We start from the raw sequence: 20,232 nt of genomic DNA, 5'->3' as shown, positions 1-20,232 counted from the left end.
TTATTAGTCTGGGAACATATTGTGCAAACAGAGAGCTCCATACCTCATATTTTCCTCTCTTCTGGGGCTTGGAGAATACTGTCTGTCAAAGGTGACAACATTATACAGTACTTCTAAGACCCTGTGGTTCACAGCCAAGGCTCAGACATCAAAACACCATTTTCCTGGACAAGTGAAGCTCTTTGGATTTCTTTGCTTTGTCCTATTTGTTTCTTCAAACTTCTGTGACTACCCAATAGCTGACATTTATTCTAACTGTCAAGTCACCCTCATTTTTCTCTAATACAGTGCCAAAATGCTTGCAAGTGACAACCTTTACAGTTCCTTGGTGTTGTTCTGCTATTAACACTAAAAACTGTAGATCAAATCCTGATTCTGCTGTTCTCTTTGGCGGATGTTTTATTACTTTCATCAGTAGCTTTTTTTATCATATTTCCTACTATTTGGTTTGAGAATGCTGAGGTTTGTTATATTCCTATACCTGAATGGAATAGATTCATGGGAACTTAAAATTGGTGGGTTTGTCAGTGTTGCTCTGACATGCGCATTAACATGCCTGCTAGCAGAGTTTCTACACACATGACTGTAACATTGCACCTTCATCTAAGAAAATTGTTTCAAATAAGTGATTTTAATAGTTTAAAGTAGGTAAACAATATTTTCTACTTGTTTAAACATAATTTGTTCACCTTGTTCCAGGTATGTCATATACATGTGTTGGGCTTTTTTTAAGTCATAATATTATTTGCATTATCTGTATGTTACCAAGCTTCAGAGCATCTTCAGAGATGGAGCTCATCTGAAGCCTGCAAAAGAGTCTCTGGCTGTTAGTTATTCAGTCTTTAAATTTCATTTTTCTGTAACATTTTAAAAATAAAAACTCAAATGGCTCCTATTAAACTTTAGTGCAGTACTTAAAGCTTCTCTTCTTCACCCGATTAAGAAGCTTCCAAAAATTAGGGATGTGGTAACCTGGCAGTGCTGACAGCTCAGACTGCTTTTCTTGCAGGCCTCATTTAAGAGCACTAGTTTCCACTTCACATAGGAGAACAGAAGATGTTTTGGTTTAGTCAGATTGGTTTAAACTGACTCTTAACTCCACAGTTTGCTTCACTGCGTGTTTCCTCCTAACTGGAAATGAATGCACAACAAGCCAGTCTCTCTCTGGACTACATTCCATATGAAGTCAGGCACCTGGAACCATCTCTTTATTTGGTTAGTTGTGCGGATACAAGGTCCAGCATGTCAACGGTGGCAAGTGATTTAGAGCCTTTAGCAGGTAGCAGTACCTATTCTTTGTAAATATGCAAGTGTCTTGGTCACACTGAGGCTCTTGGCCCATGCCCAGCCTCATCCTGCAACAATCCAGCCTCATCCCTCCCCAGGCTGCTGCCTGGCTTGTGCTTGGGCCAGCCTCATTGCCTGAGGAAAGTCCAGCCACTGCTATACCCCAGCCACCACGGCTGGGAGTGCCCAACTCTCCTTATCAGCCATGTCTTGGCCCTGTGGCCACCCTCTGCCTGGCCCCCTTCTGTGTACAGTGCAGCCCCCTCCTTCTGCTCCCCAATGGCTCTGCTTGAGACAAACTTCGCCACTCACAGGCAGCTCAGCGTTAAGGGCACTGTAATAATATGTCAAAACTAGATACTTGTTAATTGATACTTTTGGTTTCTCAATCTTTTGTATCAAGCCTTTCATCCTATAAAGATCCTGAAAAGATATCTTCTTTGCCCCATAGCTTGCTCAGGTGGGGTAAGAAAATTAGGCATCACTTTGTCTAAAAAGCTTATAACTCCATTTTTTTTTCTCATAGTGTAAATACAGTGGGTATCCTTGCTATTTTCTCAGTACAAATGTACTTCTTGCTCGTTCCTCCAGAATAGATGACTTTCACTGGACTACATTCAAATTAATTCTTGCCTAGCTGTAGTTTTTGATGCTGTTTCCTGAGCTGCCCAGAGCTTCTGGTAATAGTGCTTATAATAGCATTGCACACTGTTTTTTTCCCAGCATCAGAATATCATATTTGTAAACATTTAATTACTCTTATTGTCACATTCTGCTGTCTTTTTTTTTTCTACAGAACCTCTGAAAGAGCAAGCATGACACAATTCTTGGGAAAGTTGCTCACCCAAGAGAGCGCTACCTGAGCACAAACATGCATTCTGTCTTCCTGGGGGGCCTTGTCAAACTCTGCTGATACATCCAATATAGAAAAACACTTGTTGATATTAGCCTTCAAAATTTCACCCTTATCAGAAAGTAAGACAATACTAAGTTTCTTTTTATTTTCTATTCCGAAATACAGAATCTTTGCTTATCCAGTGCTTGTAGGCAATGATATCTCTGAAGTTTTTCAAATCCTTATGCGAAAAGCTTATACACTTCCTTCTCTGGGCTTTGTTCTCCAGTGAAGAATTTTCAGATGGGGATGTTCCTCCAGAACTTTACTGTTCTGGGTGAGTTGGCACATTCAGTCAGCAGCTCACTTCTTAATTTTACATTCTTGCTCTGATTACTGATTGAAGTCATATTCTACATGAAGTGCAGAACCCCCAATATTACTGAATTCACAGCAGCAACTGACTTTGAATGATTATGAGAAACACACACTTTTCAACCAGTCACTTTCAAGTATGACTCCAGGTCTGCATGTAGGTTGAAGTTGTGTTCAAACTGCCTTATGCTGTCTTCTGCACTTACAGAAAGTTTCCATTCTGCATGCATTTTGGGGGGTTTTTTGGTTTTGTTTGTTTGTGTGTTTGGGTTTTTTTTGGGGGGGGGGGTGTTTGTTTGTTTTGTTTTGGTGAGGGTTTTTGTAATATAAGGTAATCAGTGATCACTCTGTTTTAAGTGTGTGCAAGAAATTTGCTGCCCTCTGTCTCATTCCAGCTCACTGAGGATAGCAACATTACACCCAGGCTGTCAGCTTGAAGCTCAGGTTCAGAGATCTCAAGTTCATACTCCCTGGTTAATCTCATTGCTCATACATTGAGCTCAGACTTGGCTTCAATACGGAATTGGAAACCAAGGGAAGGACTTGAATCTTGCTTCTGCAGACAGTTTAGATTGGATGATTTTAAGCCAAATGAAATTGCAAGCAACCCACATTCTGGCACAGTTTAATTAAGAAACTAAAGATGAAAAGATCCAGCACAAACTCTGTTTGAGAAACTCTGGCCTTTTAGGCATAATTCCCAGTAACAAACTGTGCAGCCCAGAGTACAGGAACACGTGAATTTAAAGATGCCTACTGAGTTCTCACTGTTCTTAGCAGAAGAGTCTGTTTTCATAGGTGAAAGCTGACATAAATTAAAGTGATGTCATTAAATAATTGTACTGAATATGTCATTAGTTCAAGGTTATATAAGCACAAAGGAAGTTGAGGCAAAGCATGGACAATAGAATTCAGTTCAATTGAATCAGACCCATAAAAAATGTTATCATAAATTTTACATCATACATGTTTCTTTAAAATTTATTCACTTATTCCTTCCTTAATATCTGAAAATTTTTCAACCTGTCCCAGTATGGTGAAACGTATATACCTCTGTGTGTGTGTGTATATATATATATATATATATATATATATATGTGTTTGGAAACAACACTAAGAAAGTTCAAATGGACTAACCCCTCGAAGATGGACCTAGGCTTGAAAACTTTTTTTCCTAGCTTGCTGTGAAATCTTTCAACTCCACATGTTAGGAAACACTAATTTATATTCTTTTATATTGCTCAATCTCTCTACCCAGATAGCTCTGCAAGATGGGAACAGCAAGATCCATCAAGAGATGACCCATCCCAGCTCTCTGCCTAAAGGTAGGATTGATTAGTACTGTTTCTCCCATTTTTTATTATTGTTATCCCATTATTGTTATCTAACCCACACTTTAAGACTGCTAGCAACGCTAACTGAACAGACTTTTTCAACCAATCACTCATAATCCCAACCAATCATAATTCCCTCACTGTTGTTTGAAATTTTCTTCTTTAGTATCTAACCTGAAACTTTCTCTCAGAGTGTGGGACCATGAGTTATCCTACAGACATGGACTTCAGAGCATTCCTTCCTCATTGTAAAAGCCTTTTATTATATCATGCTCCTTCACAAAATCATGTAGATTACATTAAATAACTTCTAGCACTACTTCCATTTTTCTAAAGCTCTCTTGTTGCTCTCCCTTCCAGATGCCCTTCATCTAGGATACACTTGTTGAAATGCAACACAACTAAATGTAGGTACGGAAGAGTTAACGAACTTCAATCTTTAACACTCTATTAACAGTATTAGTGTGGTGTCCTTCTGTTATACTCTGTGTTTATGGTTATGTAGCTACCCAATTTGTAGTTTTACATCAGGACTGAAGTGTGGATAAATATTACAGGTAAGTGAATAAGGGATTTTTAGGAGGTTTTTGAATCATAGAACTTTGGAGTTAGATCAAGTAAGAACATGACAATGACATTACTAGATCAACCAATTATGAACTTGAATTAAGACTGTAGGATAATTTTGTTGGTTTATTTGTGCTGATTCTAAGAAGTGCTATTCTAATTTTGTGTTTACCTGTTTTCATTCTACTAATATCTAAGTACATCATAGAATATTTTGGGTTGGAAGGGACCCAGTCCAACTCTCTGCCGTAAGCAAAGATGTCTTCAAACAAATCCAGTTGCTCAGAGTCCCGTCCAATCTGACCCTGAGTGTTTCCAGGGATGGGTCATCGACCAACTCTCTGGGCAACATGTTCCAGTGTTCCAAGACCCTCATTATAAAAAACTTTTTCCTCATACCTATTCTAAATCTACCCTCTTTTAGTTTAAAACCATTATCCCTTGTCCTCTTACTACAGGCCATGCTAAAATGTTTGTCCCCACTTTTCTTATGGGCCCCCATTGAGTACCGGAAGGCCACTATAAGGTCTACCCAGAGCCTTCTCTTCTCTTGACTGAATAACCCCAACTCTCTGTCATTCCTCACTGGAGAGGTGCTCCATTCCTCTCATTATTTTTCTGGCCCTCCAGCAGGCCCATGTCTTTCCTGTTCTGGGGGCCCAGAGGTAGACACAGCACTCCAGGTGGGGTCTCACAAGAGCAGAGTGGAGGGGTAGATTCACCTCCCTTGGCCTGCTGGATACGCTGCTTTTGATACAGTCCAGGATATGGTTGTTTTTCTGGGCTGCAAGTGCACATTGCCAGCTCATGTCCAGCCTCTCATTTACCCCCAAGACCTTCTTGGCAGGGCTGCTCTCAATCTGTTCATCCCCAAGCTTGTTTTGATACTGGGGGTGCCCTGAATGAATATAAATTACATATAATATATGTAATAATCATTCATCAGCCCAGTCATCTCATATCACTGCTTGGTATAACAAAGTGGGAAGCTCATCTACTTAACTGAAAACCCCTATCAATATTAAATTTATCAAAAAGTAAAAAAAAAAATGATATGAGATTAAAGCATATTCTGAAAATACTTTATCTGTAGCCTTTATGAGCCAACTTTTCTTCTCAACTTTCCCATAAGAAAAATGCTGATACTAATGACTTTTTCTCTTCTGGAAACTCTTACTGAAGAGAACCCTACAGCATTCATCCATGTGTTATATTGATGATGAAACAGTTACATATCCAGTACAGTCTCCTCTCTGAGATTATACACAAAAACCCTTATCTGTTTAAAGACAGCAGAGATTAGTGCATAGATAAATTCTACCTTGTAAAACCTTTCCTGTCCAATAAAAGACAGCTAGAAAAAGTATACTGTGGAATCTCTTTAACACAGTGAATAAAAGTAGGTAGGAGGTATAAAGCTGTTCCAATTGTAAAGAAGGGAGAAGCAGTAGTTTTTCAGCAACAATTAATGCTATAATAACTGATAATCTATGGATAAGGGGGGAAATCAAGCAGAATCCAGGAAAGTATTGTTAAATTCGTTGCAGCCCTCTCATTTTACAAAGGCATTGCTTGATGTCTGTGGTGGGAAGGAAATGAGAACACTATCTCTTTTTGTCTGTGGCTCTAAACCACTAAAGGTTTTATACAGAGGAACGTGAATTTACCTTGGGTCCATTTTCACAGTTCCCAGATGAGAAATAATGATGACCTTAGGGAGCCAGCAGTGTTCCCTTAGTAGTCTCTATATTAGGTATTTGAAATACATTGAAAATTAAAATGATAAGATTACTTCCCACTTAAGAAAACATGTTGATTGTTTAAAAATATGAGCAAAATTAAAGATGAATTTAAGAAAATCACTTATGGCACAAAAAGCACATTAGCACTGCCCACATCATCACTTATAGAGAAAGGTGGTTATTTTGGCTGAGATGACAAATTACCCTTCCACAGCAGAAGGAAAAAATAGTTTACAGTTCAAGCTGTAAAGTTATTAAACGAGATCTGACTGTACTAAGAAATGCACAATATATTAGAAAAGTCAATTTCTTAAATTAAATGGCAAATCAGCAAGTGGATGAAGGACTGACCTTGGATCGGGGTGGCGCTCGGATGTACCATTTACAGTCTACTGCTTCAGTTTCAGAAGCTTTTCCTTCTTTGACAATTTGTACAGATTCCACAATTCCTTCAGGTCCTCCCATCTCAAACTCACAAACTGAATAACAAAACACCAGAAAAAATGAAACCTGAACAGCAAACAAAAATATTTTCTACAGAAGAGTATAAAGGCCTCCAAGTTAGAAAAAAACCCAAAACCAACATACCAACCTGGCAATGGTTTCAAAACGCCAAGGTCCTTAAAATCTGGATCTTAAAAATAGAGAAAAATAAAATAAGTTTTGTTCAATATCTAGGCTTTAATGTCAATGTGCTAAAATTTGATAATGTGCTTCAGTGACATAATTATACATATACTTCTTGAAAATGAGAAATGTTTCAAAACTATGGCAGCACACTAATTTTTAATGCAGAAATTATTGATACTATCATACCAAGTTATTTTTTTGTTATGAAATCCTGCTTTTCTCTGTCTCTCTCTTTCAGAAGAATAAGTTCAAAAATATTTCTGCATACATTAGCAAGTGAGAACATCACACAGCTAACCACATGATATTTTAATACATCAGTCTAATGAAAGAGGATATATTTACAGACCCATTCAGAATCTTTTTGCCTATTTTGCATTTTACAGTATAACACTCAACTTAACTAGAGAAATGTAAACTTCATTCTGTCTTTTTGAATAGTCTGCCATCCCCACTGACCAAGAGGAGACATTTCTTTGTGAGAAGTATCCATTTGGCCTTACTGGGAAAAAATATTATAAGGATTTACAGTGGAATTCATTGTGTTAACAAGGTAATAAGTCTAATACGTGTGCTATTTTCCATCAGATAAACATGATTATATTTGCTGTCTGATAGGATTTGTATCACACTTTTATAGCCAAGTGTAGTAAATAGAAGAAATGAGTTTGGTCTTAGACCTACGATTCAATAAACAACAATCCACAGACAAATTATCATTTCACAATATTTGGCCCAGTTTGAAGATACTGTCCAAAATCAGAAATGTGAGAGACTAAAGCATTTCAAGATATGTTTTCTTAGAATAAACTGATCTTGTCTGGGAAAGTTTTATCATTTGCTTTTCCACCTAAAAAAATGTTTTGCACTGTTTTTCTCATTTACACATAGAGCTGTTCTTGTTTCAGAATGGTGTCAATGAAGAAGGAACTATTAACAAAACAATGAAGAGAAAGCTTGGAAGTAGGAGATGTATCAAATGAAAAAAACCAAACCCACAACCAATCCACTACCAAAACTCCTGTTTCCCTCTAGCCTTAGTCTATCCAGGATAGCAAGAATCATAACCAAATAATATAATGAAAAAATCTAGTGTTTGTAAGCAAGATTGGCCATTTTAATCTCAATGGTCAAAATGTATTGACTTCAAAAACTGGAGTTGTAAAATCACTTTTTAAATTATTCCTCTGTAACCAGGCTGCTGGTGTTCTTCCCATTTATCTTTTACAGTTGCAAAATATAAATCATGAGTAAATACTCATGACCCTCTGGAACCACAAATATAACTGATTAGGCAATTAGCATTAATTGTTAAGCAGTTTTATAGATTAGTAGATACATATGATAATCAACAACGATAAATGTAACCAAATATTTCAGTTAATGTACTTGGATGTTGATAACTAATGCTGAAACAAAAAACTTTGAATTCTGGTTCAAATTAACATCCCAACTGTATCCCACGTAACCATTGCATTTCTTCCTTTAACTAAGTTTGCAAGGATCACTTCGATCCACTGAAAACACTCCACCACATTAGCAAAGTACAAAGGAGGAAGAAGGTGAAAAACGTCCTGCCAGGATCTTCCCCATATGAAGGAGTTTTCATATAAAGCAGTGCCAGTAGCAAGAATCCAGGTTGAAGTGTAATCTAGACCATGCAATTTGCTGCACAAAACAATTCTTAAAGTATGTTCTTGTGTAACAATACAGTAACATTGGTAACAGTGCACACAGAAATGTTAACATTCTAGAAATATGGTAGATCTTCCTCAGCCTTGAAAAATAATCTTTTTGCAATTTTTCAGCATTTCAAGAGTGATGGTGAAATAAAATCTATGACACCTGAGGTGATATACTTTATTACCATTGCTAATATACCAATACTATTATAATAAAAACAAAATCTGTAAATAAGGTATTATCAGAGATGCTTAAAAGTCAACCACGTTTAAGCATATTTGCCCAGTAAATATTTGCTTTTTAAATAGTCTACCATTAAATAGATTAGTCTTTAGCAGCTCTTCTGTATGTAATTCAATCAAATTGTTATTCTCAGTCTGGCTGAGTCAGAATACTTTTAATGATATCTAAAAACTGAGTGGCTAGATCTTCCAACAGAGAGATGAAAATCATGTTCCCATAAGGAAAAATTCCCCAAGCAGGAAAACTCTGAAAAAGAGTGAAAAAGAAGATGGATCACCAATAAGGAGAGAGAAAAGTAGGATGCAATAGACTTTAAGGGCAATGAAATATATGCAAATATTTTTACGAGGATCTCCTTAATAGCAAAATGAAGTATGTAAAGAGAAAAACAAGAATGTTCATAAAAATTTTGAAAATATCTAAAGGTTATGTAAATGGAAGACCTTACATCCAGAAGAAGTTCTGTGACTCTTTCCTGAAGCATTGAAAGTCTCTTTTAAAACAAAGTAACTCAATAAAATAAAGGTTATTTCCTCCAGTGATATATCACGACCCACTCTACAATAACAGACTGCTGCAATGTTTATTTATTATAAGCTTTACTGTAAAGCATTTGAAACTTTTTATGAGATGTAAAAAACTGTACCAGGTTATTTAGAGTTGCTGGAAAACAAAGAGAATGTGAAACTTTGGAGTGGCCTAGGGTGAAAATGATAGTAATCTGTAATTTCCTTAACTAGTAAAAAAAATGTAGTGAATTAGCAGACAGTGAGATGGACCATGCCTGTGATAGTATTGATCATCTTAGCATGAAGTCAAGTTGGAGGCCAGTGGTGCATCAAAGGGGTCAATACTGGGAAAAATCCAGTTTAATATCTTCATTAACAACCTGGATGATGAGACAGAGTGTACCCTCAGCAAGTTTACTGATGATACAAAGCTGCGAGGGATGGCTGATACTTCAGAGGGACCTCAAGAAGGTGGAGAATCAGACTGACAGGAACCTCATGCAGTTCAACAAGGGGAAGTGTCAAGTCTTGCACCTGGGAAGGAGCAACCCCACACACCAGAAAATGCTGAGACCATCCAGCTGTAAAGCATCATTACATAAAAGGACCTGGGGGTCCTGGTAGACACCACATTAAATACGATCCAATAATATATCCATGGAGTAAATAAGGCCACCAGTATCCTGGGTTGCACTAGGAGGAGTGCTGCCAACCAGGCCAAGAGAACTGATCCTTCCCCTCTACTTGGCACTGATAAAGCAACATCTGGAGCACTGTGACCAGTTCTGGGTTTCCCAGAACAAAAGCAATATGGAGCTACTGGGATCCAGCAAAGGGTTATGAATCTGTTTAAAGGGCCAAAGCATCTCTCATATGAGGAAAGGTTGATAGAAGTGGGACTGGTCAGCCTGGAGAAGAGTAGGGTCAGAGGTGATCTTACAAATGTATACATAAACCTGAAGGGAGGGTGTAAAGAGAAGGGAGCCAGGCTCTTTTCAGTGGTATCCAGTGACAGAACAAGTGGCAATGAGCACATACTGAATCACAGGAGGTTCCGTCTGAACATCAGGAAACACTTTTCCACTGTGAGGGTGACTGAGCACCAGCACAGGTGGCTCAGAGAGGTTATGGAGTCTATATCCTTGGAGATATTCAGTAGCTGTCTAGACACAGTCCTAAGTAAGTGGATCTAGGTGACTCTGCTTGAAAAGGGGGTTGGACAAAATGAGCTATAGAGGTGCCTTCTGATACCAGGCATTTTGTGATCCTCTGATTTTGTAATAACTAAACATCAGAACTGGATAATAGTAGAATAACCAGTCAAAAGACTAGACTTATTATTTAAGGTATAAGCAGAGGTTAGATAAATTTTTATCACAGTGCAGACTTATTCTTGTGGAATTTGTTTTTAGTCATGGGTACATATATACCCCACCTGGAGAAAACTCAAATATTTAAGACTGGTTTCAAAAAGATCCACTAGGTCTTCATGGAAGACTCTGAATATTTTGGATGTTGGCTTTGGAATCTATTCCATATCTGGCCCATGGAAATCATGCCACATTTCTTTATTTTTCCTTTCACTGTTACTATGCAACAAGTCTGGCTTTTCTAAGCAGCTGGCAAACATGAAATTTAAATGAGAAAACAGAACGTCAGTTGTAGGGAGTTAGAGCACCTGATTGCTCAAAAATCTTATGAAGTAAAAAAAATTGTAAAGTAAAAAGGGATTGTATATTAACTGGATTAAGTCTTCAAAAAGTATGTAGATACTGTTGTTTACAAGTACACCCCATCATCTTATGTTATTGCAGAGTTGTGGTATATTCACACAGAGACATGTTTATGCACCTATGCATGCATGTATGCATGTAATCCCTTGCTCTGTGTCACTTGCACAGAGAGTGGAATGGTTTCAAATTCTATTACTTGAATAATTTCTATAACAGACAGGGAAAAGGCATAAAGTTCAAACTAATTGCTAGCAACAAGGTGTGCTGCTGGTAATTATAATCACAAATCAATTTTAAAAGATCACATTTTGAGTAAAAAATCCACAGTTAGAAAAACCATTCAGCTTGTCTTGAAAGACGGATTGCACAAGGCTTCTAAAAGTAATGCTGTATTACAGAAAAATTAGAGTATTTTCTTCCTTATAAATGCTCAAAAATGTAAGTACACATCTGGCATTTTATTACTCTAATTCTTTAGCTTTTCATATAAAAAGTTCATTTTGGCACTTTCTTACCCTGTCAACATCAAATCTGCTGCTCTCACTGATAAAAATTAATAGCTATCTCACTCTTGGAAGTCAAAATATTTAAGTCAATGTTTTAATACCTCTTATAATAAATGGAAGATTGAGTTAGTGTGGAGCATATCTGGACTGCAATATACTTAATTACACATTTTTTTTTAATTTTGAAGTACAGTATTTACAGTGAAGAACATAAGCAATTGCTGCATGGTTAAAAGTCAATATGAAGGAAATATGTACCACAAAATCCATGTGTTGATTAACTTTTGAGGTATTTTGCTTTCTTCTAAAAATGCGAAATTAAGGAATTTTTTTTTAACAAACTATACACTACAAAGGGTTGATGTTTGAGATGTAAAGGAGTTTTTGTTGTTTGTGAATACAAAACCTCCTTTTTAATGGATACATACAGCAAGTAGTCACAGTACGCAGAAACCATATTTCCTAATGTTAACTAGGGAAACTTTCCACTTCTACTCACTAAACAGACAGCTGTAGATATGTCTTTTCATTTCCCTGTCTTTGACTAGAAATAGGCATTCAAATTATATCTATCAATATTTAAGAAATTTTAACACATGCACATGCTTCACTGTCAGAGAACTTATTAGAGACTTGATTTTGCATGTAAATGCTCATAGAAAAGTAAAGAGAATTGCACTATTCAGCAAGCAACTAGTTATTCATCTTCATGTTTACGAAGTCAGGTTCTTTTACAGTGATTTCTGGGAATCTAAATCAGTCCTACCCTCTTGAGCAGTGAGGCATAGTTCTCTATAAAAGTAGAGCTTGTAGAAGTCAGTACTGAAAAGGTATTGCATGTTGTTACCTCATAGTATTTGATGATACAGTAAAAAATACTGGAAGATGATACCCAAAAGATTTTAAAAGCATAAAAATATGCTCAAAGAATCATTAAAACTGTTCTAAAATAGAAAAAAATATTTCTATAAATAAATATTTTTGTGAGGTACACAAATAAAGGGGATTTAGCTATTCTACTGGGGAGAGTAAAGAGAAAATACTAAGTAAAAAAAAAATTACGTTAAATACCTGTGCAAAACTCCACAAATTATTGTCTTATTAGCCTAAAATGAAATTTGTTCTGATTAATCTTTTTGTATTTGTAGTCTTCCTGAAAATCCCATGTATGTCTATACCAGTATTAGTGATACCAAAGGATCTTTAAAGAAAGTCTGTAGTTTGCTAGACACCCTGAAAAAATTCTATAATAATTATAGTTGGCAAATAGTATGTACTGTATTTGCTCTTTATTTTCTATGTTCTTTGTTTCAAGGACACTTTTGTGAGCAAGGGAAGCTTTTTTGGAGTCTGCATATTTATAATCTAAAACAATGCTTCTCAAAGTTTTCACTTCTTAGCAGAGTCATGAAAGAACTCAAAGCTAGTAAGTGCAAACATAGTAATGAATATGATTCCTGCTCTTTCACCTTGAAAATCTACCAGCTATTAGACCAATGAAAAGTCATATGAAGACAAATGTTTTTGAAATAACACAAACTATCACCTGGAAGTTTGATTTTTACAATATCTTTTTTTTTCTTCTGTCACTTTACTAATCTCAGCTTATACTCACAATCAAAGTATCTTTATAGTGTAATTTACAAACTGTACTGCTATGGTGACCTCGTTAAAATCAGATATACTGGAAGTGTTAGCAATAGTTGGACATTTGTATGTTGCTTTTATATTTTTTTGGAAATAAAAAGCCAATATCATCAGAAAAAAGAAATCTATATCTTTCCATAACTTCTTGCTAATATTGGTCAAACTGAGCAGAGAAGTATCTGAATGAATTTCACTCAAACAGAGCACATGATTACAGCAATTGCACTTAAATTTCTCTTTTCATACACACAATGGCAGGCTTTGATATTTTAGCCTGCTTACCTCCATTGTCTGCTCTGTAACCCATTCAGAGTAGGGACTTTCTCCACTGTAAATTTTGTATGGGTGAGAACTGTGTTAGAAAGTAAAAGGTCTCATAAGAGCCTCGGTGTCATCTTTAAATGGTGTTTGGACTATCTGATATGTGCTGTTAAATCCCAGAAGTGAGAAGTGCTTCCTGGAACTGACTTAGTGACAAAGGAGAAAAAGAATGGGAAACAATATCATACTCAGGCTGATGAGTGGAAAGAGGCAGTCTGGGAGCCTTGATATAAGTAGGATTATTTGGTAGGTAATTTTTATTATGTTAAATATTTACAGTAGCAGCTGAGTAATTCAATTAGGCATTACATTCCCTTTATGCGGCACACTGTGTGTGGAAATGCAGGGAAAAAAGGATCCTATGAAGAGTATTTCAAGGGCTGCACGTACCTTCATCTGCTGGTTTCCTGAAAATGTGTAAAACAAGACTGAATGAGCTCAGGAGTCCACTTTATCTGAGTAATGCAGCATTGCTATGACAGTGCAGCTGACTTGACCACCAGGACTGACTATCAGTCAAGGGCAGCACCTTTTATGTGTCTTCCCAAGATAATATCTCTGAGGCTTCCTATAATTGACTAATGGTCTCTGGACTTGACTAGGAAGAGAGATGTGTGATGCTATGGTGCTTTTCCTGAATAATGTTGAATTCTAAGTATTCTTAGTCATGCAATTTCAGCACAATACTACTAAGGCTTGGGATGTGTCTCGTTTTTTATGGATGACTCCTAGCTCAGTCCAAGGAAATAACACTTTAAGTTCATGGTAGAAGACTAGGAGAAAAAATGATCCAGAGGGTTTAGCCTCAACTGATTGCCAAGCATTACTTCTGCAGATTGAACCTATTTATACATGATTATTGCTTCCTACCACTGAGTGCTGAATCTGCATATTCTTTTCAGGACATTCATGCTGTATCAGTCCATAGAGTGAATTTCTCAGGACAGAAGGATCTTATGGGAATAACTTGGTGATATAAAATAGCCTTTGTTGTTTTATCATAGGAGAAATACTTTATCCTAGTTTTACCTCAGGACATTCAATAGAATGAATACATTCACTGAAGTATTCTTTTGAATAGTTACATCTTTTAGAGCTAATATAGTCAAAAGAATATGCTACTTCTGCTACTTCAAATAGTACTGCATCACTAGTAGCTGACTGCACATTATGACATATTTCCAATAAAAAAAGAAACATCAACATAGTGTTTACACCTACTAATATTCTCCTGCTGTAGTTGGTCATGCCAGTGATGGCATCTTTTTGAAGATAACTGAGAAAGTCAAACATCTCCTCTAGTTTCCACATGTCAGTAGTCCACTTTCCACTTTAACAAGAGAATTCTTGCACTGTTTCCACATATTTTTCTTCTACGGCCTAGCAAAGTGCCAGGTGGTCTTTGCTAAAGGAAGAATCATGTCAGGGAGCACCAGAAAGGAACTGAGTTGTGTTTGTAGAAACATCTGCTTGCTTAATCATCTGGTCATATATCAGAAGGAGATGAAACAGACCAAATAACCCAGAAAAAAAATACTTAGATTAGAAACAAGTGGAATAACCATAGTCACAAAGTCATTTGTTACTTTACTGTGCAACTGTTAGATTTTGAAAGTCATTGGATGAATTATGTTCTGGTACTCTCCTATAACAGTCTTTGTATGATTCAAAACAGTCAATGTCACAGGATGTTTTTAATGTATTCAATACCCAAAGTAGAAATCTCTTGGTGTTTAAGATCAAAGGGAAAAATCTAGGTTTCCATCCCCATTGGAGCCTGAATGTTCTCTTTCTAAAGGAAATATTAAAAAAAAAATAAAAAGGCTCTAGAACATATCAAAGGAAGAGTGAAATTCATTTGTTAAACCTAATTGTCAACTCCAATTGTAATATGTGCTCGCTACAGACACTTTCAGTGAACAAGAAGAGGAACTCTAAAAGCCACATAGCTCTATGAATTGCTGAGGAAGGCATATCAACTCCAAGAAACATATCAGTCCCAGAAACTGTGGGTAAGTGCAGATTTGGAACCTAGAAATTCAGTAAGAATTCAGTAAGATTCAAGTCTATAATAACTCTGTTACTGCTGACTTTTCCTCACCCCAGAAACTCCAGATTCAGCAGTCCCTAAACAGTGATTATATTCAGTACATATCAGGAAATTTTTAATTCTATTATCATAACTTGTAGGTTTAAAAAATATAGTTTTCATGGAATTTAACAGATTTGCAGGTTTTTTATCCTCTATTCAAAACCTACCAGTCTGAAGTAGTAATCTGATTTCCACTGGATTTACTCACAATTTTAATACTTATTTTAAAAGAAGGAGGCTTAGGCCCACAACTTGAGCTGACATACAGTAGGATTTTTCCTAGCTTTATTTAAGAGTAATTTAAAGTTCTGGAGATAGAAAGAAAAAAAGTTAAACATAAATTAAAGCTTTCATTTAAAAGTACTTGGTAAACCATTGATCTATATTTGTATTGGAATATTACTGGTATGCAATATTCTAGAATATAAAAAACTATATTAATGTTGCAAATTATTCTAGTGGAGGATGCACATATAATTAAATTTGACTTTTAAAATCCTAAGCCAGTATGCGTTTTTTATTAAAAACCAAACAAACTGAAAGTATAAACTTATTTTGTAGAATTTCAGTATGGACTTCATAGTTGGTAGCAGTTAATAACCAACTGTCTAATTCCCATAATGAAATCAATGTTTTAAGAACGAAATATTTTTAGTAAGTATTTTCTGCATTCTCTTTTAACGTTAATTTTCACATAGACTTGAGATATGAGCTACAAGAAATAAAAGAAAGAGAAAAATAGAATTCAGAGAAAACAAGAGATGGTATAATACAATCTTTTGTTAACCCACATACTGCAACCAGCAGATTTGATAACATTGTCTCTTGAGCTTCAACTATCAGATAACATCTGGCAAATGATGTGTGTAAGTCCTGTTACACAACATCTTCTGGCTTCTCAGTGTCATTTAGGGGACTGATATGTGACTAGAATAACACATTTCACGCTGCCTGCTTCTGTCATGCTAGTACAAATTTGCCACGGACACCAGTTTATTTAAATCTGAATTCTCAAAATAAATTTGACAACTCTCTTCTTATCATCTTACTCATGACTCAAATTGCTGGTTACTAGATAGTCTTTTGACATCAAAATATTCAAATAAACTTTCTACATCTTTAATGAAATGACCTCTAAAGCAATATTTTTAAATGTTGATCAAAAGCATTTGTTTATTTATTTTCACAATTTTTATTCTGTTCAATTTCATTCTCAATTGTTTGGTAAATCTCGTAATCCTATACATTAAAAAAAAAAACAAATCAAAAGTTCATTTTACACTGTACGCTCCAGACCAAAACATTTTGTCTCACTGAAGTTGAAATCTCCTCTACAATCTATATGAGGAAATCCTAATGTCAGGCATTAATTTCCCTAGTGAATTGGAAACCATGCTGGGATCATGTAAACAATGCGCAGTTGACATAATCAAGAAGGATCTTCAGAGCAAGAATAATATGATTATTATATAATAATAAAATTTCCCCTTTCAAAAAATTATCCATATGTACTGCTTCATTTTTATTTTTAAAAGCCCCTCTGATTGCACTATCAAAAGTTCAAATAGTAGGAATGTAGTAAAAATGTACTGGAAACTTTTTTTTATGTTTCAAATTTTAAAACCATGGTGTGGAACCAGTACTCATTGCAAATGGTTGCATTTTACAACTTGTAAATCTGACTGAACAACTGAGTTGGACCAAAAAAGCTTCTCTGAATTAATTATGTTCTAAGCAGAAGATGGCTGAAGTAAATTATTTCATTTCAGACAATTCCAAGGTGGTTTTTTTAGGGGCAGAGATATCTACAGGAAGAATAGCAAAGGAAGAAAGACAAATCATAAATCATGATCCGACAAAAACTTAGCTTACTGTAACAGAATATTTAAAAAAAAAAAAAAAGGAAAAACTGAGAGTTAGTAAATTAAACCTACTTAGGGCTATATTAGTGTGATACTTGTCAAATAGACAAAGTCTGAATTGATGCAGATCTACCACATCATTGTGAAGGTAGAAAAGTAGTTTTTAATTCGTGACAAGAGTTGAAGAAACACTGGTTCCATACTCCAAAATTAACAAATACTTTATTTTGACCTAGTACAATAGATGGAAAGGTAAAGGACAGTATTTAAACATACCTACTTTTAAATAAGTACCCAAATCTGGAGATTGTCCAGATTTAGGCACATGCTTCGATGTAGGCTTCCTGAAGTTCTTTGATAAATTGAGACTAGATTTAGTGGCTTGTCAGTGCAGCATTTGAGTACAGTAAGCTTAAGTAACTCTTCTTGGGAATTATCCTTGGGCATATCAGAAAGTAATTTCAGAGATTTTTGGTAGATTACAGTGTTAAATTATAGTAGTTGTTATTCTTAGTTGACCTGAGGGCCTTTATAAAGTGAAAAGGTTTTGCAGAGAAAAAAAAAAGGACATCTAGCATTTGGATTTGCCATAATAAAAAAAAATATGCAAATTGAAAATATATACACATGGAACAGAAATTGAATAAAGAATTACTTGTTGGTTTTCCCAAACAAAAGATTAGGAATATCTCTACCTAATGTGAATTAATGTTGCAAGGAAAAAAACCCCACATTTAATCTACTCAGCATTCGGAAACATTAAACAGCACCCACATTAAGTAAGTGATTCTTACATGAACTCATTATTGCCACTATATAACTCTTTATAGATTTTCATATTTCAAAACTTGAATTATTTTGAAATTGGACTTAAAAATTTTGACTTTTTACTTCCTCAATGTTAATGGTTATTTTTAGGACAACACATCTGCATCTATTGTATACATGACATCAGCCAATGTCATGGAGATTGGTTCGTAACTCCTTGATGTATGTAGAAGATAGAAGTATATATGATAAATAGAATCTGTCATTAGGTAGGTTATAATTGTACAGAGAGAAAAAAACTGAAAAAGAAAAAAGGGAAAAAAACAGAAAGGACTAAGTCTGGGTGTTCAGAGACTTGATTCATGCTCTCGTTTTCCACAATGTTTGCGTCTAGCAACACACACATTGGCCAGATTTAACCAGGCAGATGACACCTACTCAAAGAAATCATTGAATTAATCTGTTCCTTACATGGAAAGAACTGCAAATGATAGTATTTCTCTACCCCATGACAGCAGTACGATATTGAAGATACAGTCTCTTTGATATCTTAGCACATAATAGGAGAAAAAAAGAAGATGGATCAAAGGCTTAGATATTCTAATGGGCCAACTAAGTTTATTTACAAAATATTTAGAACAAAATTTGTATCAAAGTTGAATGAAGCATGATCTTATTTTTAGATATGAGCATCAAAGAAGCTCAAATGTGATATCTGAAATGGAAGAATTACATAGTCTGCATTTCTCAACAGACACTAAACAAATAAAGGTTGGTCGTAGCCATCAATATTGCAAAAGATATATTAAGATGACAACATACACCTCCTAGAACTACAAATATACAAATAATTTTCAATAACATCCACCTCAGTACTTGTAAACAAAACAGACTCTCTGGATTGACCTCTTTACAAAAAATATGAATATTACCCTCAGAATATGAACCGATGCCAGACAGTTGATGAGTATGTACAACAAAGGCTGAGAGAGGATATACTTCTTATCTGACACACTTCATAATTTAATAACTATTGCATACTACAAAAATATTCAGTTCTAAAAACAGAAACATGACTTAGTTTTCCAAAGACTCAAATGTTGAAAGCTACTAATTATTGGGCAAGAACTCTCTTTATTAGTTACAGGGAACTTGGAGATTTCTAACAAGGGCTTGTGTATATTTCTTTAAGAAGATTTAGCTAAAAGCACTATTCAAAGAGTTAAGAATCTATTAAAGAAAGCTAAATACCTCAGTAAAGATCTTCATTTTTTGCTGATAAAATCTTCTACTCCCTAAAAGAAGTAGAAGATAACAAAAAAAAATCGACAATCACAGTTACTTGAACCTACACAAATATGTGACTGAAAACAAGTGCTATAAACATGGTTTTGCATCTAACATATAAGGACAGCTAAAGAATCAGACCAGTTGCAACTGTGTGCCTAAACTAAAAAACAGCTTTCCCATCTAAGAGATAGGCCACAGTCAGACTGATTAGACAAAAACACTGAGATAAGTGTTAAGGTTTATTTGCTATACCAGTAACACCTCAGAAACCTGTAGATACAATGCATAAAGATGAAAATTTAATGGCTTAAAGAATGGATAAGTAAAGAAAAATAATTACTTTAATGTCAGTAGAATCTTTGGATACATCCACGTTTCTAGGGTCACTAAGAGAAACTATTACAGACCAGGATCAGGCCGCAACACAACCAGCTCGGAGTGCATCCCAGTACAATCTATGAGAAAATCTGCCAGATGAGGAAGTCAGATGAACTGGAAAACCTTTGCAGAGTATTTAAAAATTCTTTATTCATTATATATGAGGCAGGAAGTTTCTAATTTTTTTCCTGAAGAAATACGCGTTATAACGTTTAAATAAGAACAAGCAAGAAAGACACTAAAAGACAGATTTTGTACGTGTTTTTCTGAATGTGGGTATTAGTAGTGAAAATTCTCACTGTAAAAAATGTTGTTTAGAAACACTAGTGGAAGACTTTCTGTTTGCTACAAATTCCATTTTATCCCCCCTGCTCTGCCATTTTCAAGTGCTTCACAAACATTACAGAGAAATCAAGAATTAATAGGGGAA

General features: G+C 35.4%; 1 protein-coding gene and 1 long non-coding RNA gene across 6 annotated transcripts in view; one reads left to right on the top strand and one right to left on the bottom strand.

Annotated features, from left to right (window-relative positions):
• The window catches only part of NETO1 (neuropilin and tolloid like 1), a 63,380-nt gene that overhangs the window by 22,271 nt on the left and 20,877 nt on the right, over positions 1 to 20,232 (bottom strand). For 3 of the 4 annotated variants that reach the window (XM_051769540.1, XM_051769522.1, XM_051769531.1), the window contains exons 5-6: positions 6,733 to 6,774; positions 6,492 to 6,619 (exon numbers count right to left, since the gene is read on the bottom strand). In XM_051769540.1, coding sequence (XP_051625500.1) covers positions 6,492 to 6,619; positions 6,733 to 6,774 — 170 coding nt within the window. Of the gene's footprint in view, positions 1 to 6,491; positions 6,651 to 6,732; positions 6,775 to 20,232 lie in introns of those variants that run through there. The other variant, XM_051769549.1, reaches the window with a different exon arrangement.
• On the top strand, positions 1,227 to 20,024 carry LOC127461597 (uncharacterized). Of its 2 annotated transcripts, none has more exons than XR_007900156.1 (7): positions 1,227 to 1,279; positions 2,084 to 2,262; positions 3,756 to 3,822; positions 4,192 to 4,238; positions 7,212 to 7,323; positions 15,319 to 15,424; positions 19,806 to 20,024. It is a non-coding gene; the product is annotated as an uncharacterized LOC127461597 (long non-coding RNA). The 2 variants fall into 2 exon arrangements; XR_007900157.1 differs by having other exon boundaries at positions 4,192 to 4,242.

Source organism: Manacus candei, unplaced genomic scaffold, assembly GCF_025592945.1.
Source record: "Manacus candei isolate 608988 ecotype Guabito, Panama unplaced genomic scaffold, ASM2559294v1 h1tg000008l, whole genome shotgun sequence".
Classification (NCBI taxonomy): domain Eukaryota; kingdom Metazoa; phylum Chordata; class Aves; order Passeriformes; family Pipridae; genus Manacus; species Manacus candei.
Note: the sequence above shows the minus strand (reverse complement) of the source record. Positions and strands in the feature narration are given on the sequence as shown.